The following is a 7,912-nucleotide window of genomic DNA, read 5'->3' on the forward strand; positions in this document are numbered from 1 at the left end:
CGCGCCAGGTATGGACAGACAGACACGCGGGCAGCCAGGGGCAGTGTGCTACGGGGCCCTTTTACTGCCTCCTTCCTGGGGCACCGGTGCCCGAGGCCTGGAGAAACTCGTGGGTGCTTCCTTCAGCTCTCCCTGGAGGGCTGGTATGCAGTTAGTGCTCCATAAGTGCAGCCCAGGTAACACCTGGCAGCGTGCAGGGCTCCGCTCTAAACCCTCCCTTTTTTTTTTTTCTAAATCAGGGTCTCACGATGCAGCCCAGGCTGGACTCAAACTCCTGGAGAGTCTCCCGCCTCAGCCTCTCAGTACACATCACCACGCCCGGCTCAGAGGCCCCTTTAATTGGACAAAGGGATTTCACCTTTGCCTCCCTCTCCATCAGAGAAACTGAGGTCCAGGGGAAGACGATCCAACAATTTTCCCATCCACACGGCCGTGAGCCCAGGAAGGAAACAGCAGGTGCTCTATTATTGCTCAGTGAGCCCAAGAACAGTACCTGGTGACAAATTCTGTCCCTGAAAATGTCAATTGGCCCAGCGACCCATGGGGGGGGCAAGAAGCCCTCCATCTAACTGGGGAAACTGAGGCCCAGCCAGAGGCGACACAGCCAAGATTGTCCTCGGCCTCGGCAGATCTCCCACCTGCAGGGTCAACACCCAGCTCCCCTCAGCCGGACAGCGAGGTGGGGTGGGCGGGGCGGGGCTGTGGGGCCGGCCTCCCCGCACTCTCCTCCCCGCACCCTCCTCCCCGCACCCTCCTCTCGGGTGCTGGCCCTTTAAGACAGCAGGCAGCCCGAGAGTGTCCCAGGGTGACCCCAAAGGGAAGGTGTGGCCAGGAACAAGGGGCCCATTCAGCTGCCCAGGCTGCCTCCGCCTCCACCTCCGGGCAGCCCACGGGTGGCAGGCGGGCAGATGGGGGCAGGGAGGGGACCCGCTGGGCCGCAGGGAGAGCCAGGCAGGTGGAGAAGAGATGACAGGACGCCCAGGGGCAGAGACGACAGAGACGCTGGCCTTGGCCACCACCCTGCTGGCCCAGGTCCTGTCTTTGAGCCCCGCTGTCCACCCAGTCTGGGGGCCCCCAAAGCTGCTCCTTGATGCAACCGGACCTGCAGCTGGTCAGCATCACCAGTGAGCTCTAGGGCCAGGGGCAGGACCCGGGGACACTCTGGGGGATATGCGATGGAGCCCGGACACCCCAGTGCCCAGCCCACCCGAGGAGACCATGGTAGGCGTCACTCTTGCCCTCGGCTGTGTCAAGGGCGTGACTGTCTCTCTGGGCCTCGGTTTCCCCATCTGTCCAAGGCAGTTAATGATAATGGCAACTTTACAGGTCAAATGTGGCCGGTTTCCGGGAGAGACCCCAACACCCTGGGGGTCCCCGCAAACAAAGACAGCGCCACCTCCTGCCGGGTGCGGCCACCCGCAAGCAACCGCAGCAAAGCCTTGGAGGGAAGTCCTCCCCCAGGTCCGCCCACCGGGAGGAAGCCGGCGATCACTCGGGCTCCCTCACAACCATTCAGGCTTTAAAGGGATCCGTCCCTGGGCCCTGAGCTTCTGGGTCAGAACCAGCAGGTTCCAGCCCCGGGGCCTGGGGCGACCCAACCCCCAGCTCCAAACTGGTCTTGGCGGTGCTCGTCTGTGATCCCAGCACTTGGGAGGCTGAGGCAGGACGACCACTGAGTTCCAGGCCAGACTGGGCTACATAGTAAGACCCTGATTCAAAGCTACAAAGATGAAACCCAGGTCCAGAAACCCCAGGACCTGCCCTTGGGCGTGAAAGACCGAATGCTACGAACTGGACCGGGTCACGGACGTCCAGTGTGCACTTACAGGTTTCTCAGACACTGACCGGAGTGGTAACCAGCCAGGCAACGGATCATAAGGTGGGGTTTCTAGATCTGTCCTAACATCCACCTGAGTCTCCCACAGGGTGTGGGCACCCGTCACCACAGAGGCCACACAGAGGGCCCCAGCCCTGGCCCACACCCCATCCTGCTCAGTGCCTCAGTTTCCCCATCTGCACGAGCCACCCCGTGTCCCCAAGTGCCCCTTCCACCAAGCACCCCTGCCCAAGGCCGACCCATCTGTGACTTCCTGTCCACACCCAGTTGGAGGCAGAGGGGCTGGGCTGGCAGCTGTCAGTGCCCCTGCACTCCTGGGCCCAGGGCCAGAGCGCCAACTGCAGCCTTCACACACTGCACCGGCTGACAGCCGCAGGTGTGTGTGCCCCTGCCTGCTCTGCTGCCCTCACAGGACCGATCCCATCTGCCTGGGGGCGGGGGCCAGGGGCCAGTTGTTCCCCTGGATGACAGAGCCACACGGGGACAGGGTCACTGCTCACTCCCAGCCCACCTTTCCAGAGCGCCTGGCATTTCAAATTGGAAGCCAGCCTGAGCAACTGAGCAATTTAGAGAGATGTATCTTGTCATCCTAGCACTTCAGAGGCTGAGGCAGGAGGATCCCCACAAGTCTGAGGCCAGCATGGAGTACAAAATATCCAAGAATGTTCAGAAAGGTGATGTTTGGGCAGAAATGCTGCTGCACTTAATCCCCTCACACCCTCCTGCTCTTGCAGATGAGCAGATGAGGACCAAGCTATGCCTGTCATCTCAGCACTTGGGAGGCTGAGGCAGGAGGGTTGCAAGTTCCTATCCAGCCCAGGCAATTTAGCAAGACTGTCTCTCAAAAAAAAGAAAGGGCTGGGGATGGAGCTCAGGGTGCAGGCCCTGGGAGAGGAGAAGCCAGGATAATGGTAACAATATTGTTTTATTGTTGCAACTAACCAAACTTTTTTTTTTTTTTTTTGGTACTGACGATTGAAGTCGGGACCTTGGGCTTGAGAGGCAGGCAGCGGAACCACTGAGCTACATCCCCCAAAGCAACTGACCAAACTTGATTGAATGATTGATCAATTAATTGTTTGATTGTAATAGTGGGGATGGAACCCAGGGCCTCCACACCAAGCTATCTTTCCCAGGCATTTTTTTTTTTTTTTTTTTGAGATTGGATCTCTAAATCGCTAAATTGTCCAGGCTGGCTTCAAACTTGCAATCCTCCTGCCTTAGCTTACAGACAGGTGCATACCCCTACCATGCTCACCTTCTATTTTTCTTATGATTGCACTGTCCTAGAGGACATAGGATTACTTGTTTATGATCAGCCCAGGCAACAGCACTATTCCTGCTACAAGGAGTATTAGCAGCCGGGCTTGGTGGCCCGGGCCTGTCATCCCAGCACTCAGGAGGCCGAGGCAGGAGGATCGCCTCAAGTTACAGGCCAGCTTGGGCTACAGAGTGAGAGGCTCTCTCAGGGGGAAAAAAAAGGGGGATTATTAACAAAGCATAATTTTTGAAAACTGTGATAAAATATGGGGATAAAATTAAATTTTTCCATCTCAGGTTTTTTTTTTTTTTTAATTTCTTTCTGGTGCTGGGGCTGGATCCTGGGAGCTCCTGCAAAAAGAGTCCCACCTGCCATGACGTCCCATCAGCAGTGGCCACCAGGACTCCTGCAGCCGGCCCCCTGCTGCTCCTTGGGGTGAGAGGGAGGCCTGGAGACTCCCCTGCTCCCTCCTGGGGCAAAGAAATAGCCTATATTGAGCACCTTCTGTATGCTTTCTGGGGATCACCGACTCCAGTCCATGGGGTAGTAGTACGTACCCCTTCTCACTCCGGGACCAGAGAGGGCCGGGCTCTACCCAAGGTCACACAGCACAGCCCCACGCCTGGCCCCCATTCCCGAGTTCATCCGTGCTGCGGCCTGGCTGCTTCTTATTATCACCGTGTTGTGGGTATGTGTGGCTTCTATCCGATAACCAGAAAGGGGCCCTTTTTCTGTTCGGGGTTTTGAAAGAGTTTCAATCCTTTTCTTTTGTTCTTTGTGGTCCTGGGAACGGAGCTCAGGAACACTCTACCACTGAGCTGTGCTCTCAGCCCTTTTTCTTTTGCGGCATGGTCTTGCTAAGTCACTTAGTTGCCCAGGTTGGCCTCATACTTGTAATGCTCCTGCCTCAGCCTCCTGAGTCCCTGGGATGGCAGGTGTGCACCCCATGTCTGGCATCAATCCTTTTTTTTTTTTTTTTTTTTTTTTTGAGACAGGGTCTCACTAAATACTTCACGCTGGTCTTGAACTCACAGCGATCCTCCTGCCTCAGCCTCCCACTTTTTTATAAGACCCCGAGGTTCTCGTCCCAGCTGTGCCTCTTAGAGTTGTGCGACCTCAGGCAAGTGGCTGGGCGCCTCCGAGCCTCTGCTTCCGAGTGAAACCTGGGAGAAAGTGAGAGCTCCTCCCTCTAGGACGAGGAGAGACATAAACGGTCAGGACGTACAAGGCCGATGGGGTGCGGCTCAAGGATGCGGGCCTGCCGAGCACGTGTGAGGCCCTGGGCTCCATCCCCAGCACCGCAAGTGAACAAAAATAAAAAGATGAGCAGAGCTGGGACTCCACGTTCGCCGAGGCCACAACCCCTGCAGGCGTCACTGTCCCACTCAGGTGGGTGGACCCTGCCCATTCTCCCGCCACCCCCTGGGCCCCACTGCACCATGGCGGCTGGCACAGCCAAGGCGGGAACGGGAGGGAGGGAGGCCGGCCCGGGGCGGCGGCGTCAGCACATGGGCACCATCTGGGCTGGCAGCTGCCGGGGCGGGCGGGCCTGGCAGCCCCTCCCCCGCTGCCCTGGCACAGCGCCCGCCCACACTCGAGTCGGGTTTCTCTGGCTGCCAGAGGGGGTGGGGAGGCTGGCTGGGACTCGGGCCCTGGGCCTAGCTTCCCAGGCTGCTTCCCAAAGCCAGGCAGGGCGGGCAGCGCCAGGCTCACTCTCTCCCGGCCCCACAGTCCCGCACCCGGCATGTCCTGTGGGGCTGAGCTGTGATCTCAGGCAGCCCCAGGCCCTTTGCACAGGCCTCACCCCTATCTGGACCAGCACAGGCTCACTCCTCCCTCTCTGCCACTCTTCCCTCACGTCCTTCAGGCCCTATTTCCAAAGTCACCTCTCTAGGAGGCCTGTGCCATCCAGACACCCCCCGAGACCCTGGTGTGCTGATATTAAATCTACTTTTTATTCCAGTACTCAAGATTGATCCCAGGGCCTCTGCACTGAGCTCCATGCCGAGCATTTTCTATTTTTTATTTTGAGACAGGGTCTCCTAAGTCATTAAATTGCCGAGGCTGGGATCGAGCTTTTGACCCTCCTGCCTCAGCCTCCCAGAGTGCTGGGATAACAGCTTCTCTCCCACCCGCACTGTGGGGGATCCCTCCTATTCACCCTTGTCTGTCTTGCTTCTAACGCTGGTTGAGTACGGCACCCGCTTAGGCTGTGTGGCAGGGCCCCCCAACAACAAGCCCATGGCCCTGCGAGGGCCAACTGGGCTCCGCCCCACGCCCTCCCACGAGCCTGTGGTCACGGCCTCCCATGGGGCTGACTGAAGCTGACACCGCACCCCAGCAGCCAGTGGGGGGCAGTGGGGGAGGGAGACAGTGGCTGTCACCCCTCCTGGCTCAGACTCACAGCTAACAGGGCTGGGAACAGCGACAGCCCTGGCCCAGGTCTCAGGGCGCAGAGGGAGTTCTGCGGCGTGGCCTTGGGTGGGGACCTCAGACTCCATGGGGCCCCAGGTCCACATCTCTCCCACTACGATGGACGTCCCGTTCCCTCCTGCCGCAAGGGTGGGGGGCAGTGACAGAGGCGGAGGCCACCTGAGTCCAAGCCCCACCCTGGCCCCTTCAACCTTGGGGATGCTGGTAGATAGATCCCTGCCTTGGGCCTCTGTTTCCCCACTCTGTAAAATGGGTACAATACAGCTCCTGTGTCACTGGGCTGCTGTGAGAATGGAAAAAAGACCTGATAAAGACCTCAGAAAAATGCCTGGCAGAAATTAGAGTTAGGACCTTTTTTTTTTGTCTTTTTTTGTTTTGCTTTGTTTTTGAGACAGGGTCTCACTATGTAGATGAGACTGCTCTGGAACTCACTATGTAGCCCAGGCTGGTCTTGAACTCACAACCATCCTCCTGCCTCAGCCTCCTGAGTGCTGGGATGACAGGCTTGCGCCACCATGCCTGGCTGTTTTATTTTGGTTTTATATGCAGTTTATTTGTGCCGTGTAAACACAATAAACTTATTTTGTGTTTATTATCATTGATTTTCTTCTTCTTTTTTTTTTTTTTTTTTTTGGTACCGGGGATCGAACTTGGGTCCTTGCACTTGCAAGGCAGGCAGTGGAACCACTGAACTAAATCCCTGGCCCAGCCATTGGTTTTCTTCTTAAGAATGTTTTTTTCAGTAACTGAAATTTTACTCATTTTATTTCTTCCCCCAATTTTGCACTTTGGCGAGGACTGGAAAGGTTAAGAGACCAGTTATTCATTCAGGGGCATATTTACTGAGCGTCTGCCACCATGTGCAAGGTGTCACATTAAAGGGTTAGAGGGAGTCAGTCCAAGGAGGTGCGTTAAAAGATATTTACGCGTCACCTGCTGAATATAAGGCACTCGGAGAGACGTTATGAGGGTCACTGACTGGACTGAGCTGGGTGAGGTGGAACTCGCCTGTGATACTAACATCAGGTACTCTACAGGCTGAAGCAAGAGGGTCACAAGTGCAAGGCCAGCTTGGGTGACACATCGAGACCCTATCCCAAAACAAAAACTAAAACGAGAGGCCAGGGACCTAGCTCAGAGGTTCTGCCACCTGCCTCACAACCTCAAGGTCCTGAGTTTGCTCCCCAGTACCAAAAAAAAAAAAAAAGAAAGAAAGAAAAGGCCCAGTTAAAACGAGGTGCAGATGTAGAGGGCCTGGGGTTTTGATGTATAAGTAGGAGCTTTCCATACAGCAAAGGTGTTCCAGGCCCAGGGAATGGCATGCCCAAAGAAAACCATAAGCCTATATAGTTTGACAGCGTTAGAGACAAAAATGGTCTTTTCAACCCGAGAAGTTTGTTTCCTAAGCCCTTAACATAGACACCTAACATTCCCAGGGTAGCTGGGTTTTTGTTTGTTTTGTCTTTTAGTGCTGGTGAGGAACCTGGGGCCTCATGCATGGTGGGCAAGTGCTCACCACTGAGCTACAACCCCAGCCCTTTCCTTCCCTGCCTCCTTCCTTAATTCAGTCTTTTTTTGTGAGGAGACGGGGCCTCACCATATAGTTCAGGCTGTCATTGAACTCACGGTGCAGCCCAGGCTGGCCTCAAACTCCTGGCGATCCTCCTGCCTCAGCCTCCCGAGTGCACCATCAACCCTCCCTTCCTCCCTTCCTTCCTTCCTTCCTGTGCTAGGGATGGAACCGAAGTCTTCTGTTCCCAGCCCTTTTTATTCTGAGACAAGGTCCCACTAAATCGTTAAATTCTCCCGGCAGGGCTCACACTTTCCACCTTCCTGCCTCAGCTTCCCCGAGCCCCTGGGGTGACACACCGTGCCCGGCTGCAGGCTGTTTCCCAACTTCTCATTTCATAGACCAAGAAAACCAGGCCCAGGGAGGGTCGAGAGTTGCCCCAGATCACGCAGGGCAGGGGGCGGGGGGCATCCAGCAGCCTCCTCCCCCGGGGGCCGCGCGCGGAGTGGAGGCCGGGCGTCAAATGGAACCTCTAGTCCCAGCTCTCTGAAGTATCTCCATATTGATTTCCACAGTGGTTGCACCAGTCTGCACTCCCACCAACAACGGAGAAGGGTTCCTTTCTCCCCACAACCACGCCAACACTTGTTATTGTGTGATTTCTTAATAGCAGCCTTTCTTTTTGGGGTGAGGTGGAATCTCAGTGTTGTTTTCATCTGCATCTCTCGAATGACCAGTGATGTGGAACATTTTTTTCATATATTTACTTGCTGCTTTTGCTTCTTTGTCTGATAAATGTCTGTTCATTTCGGATGCCCATTTTTGAATCGGGTCTTTATATTTGGGGGCGCTGATTGTTTTGAATTCTTTA

The 7,912-nt window shown here is 55.9% G+C and overlaps 1 protein-coding gene across 1 annotated transcript in view; it reads right to left on the bottom strand.

The window, feature by feature from the left end:
- Window positions 1–5,588: 5,588 nt before the first annotated feature.
- The window catches only part of LOC104869755 (nuclear factor 1-like), a 5,071-nt gene continuing 2,747 nt past the window's right edge, over window positions 5,589–7,912 (bottom strand). The window contains exon 3 of the mRNA XM_010635101.3: window positions 5,589–5,649. Coding sequence (XP_010633403.1) covers window positions 5,589–5,649 — 61 coding nt within the window. The remainder of the gene's footprint in view (window positions 5,650–7,912) is intronic.

The sequence above is a fragment of the Fukomys damarensis genome, unplaced genomic scaffold (genome assembly GCF_012274545.1).
Source record: "Fukomys damarensis isolate Sample0158 unplaced genomic scaffold, DMR_v1.0_HiC HiC_scaffold_37, whole genome shotgun sequence".
NCBI lineage: Eukaryota > Metazoa > Chordata > Mammalia > Rodentia > Bathyergidae > Fukomys > Fukomys damarensis.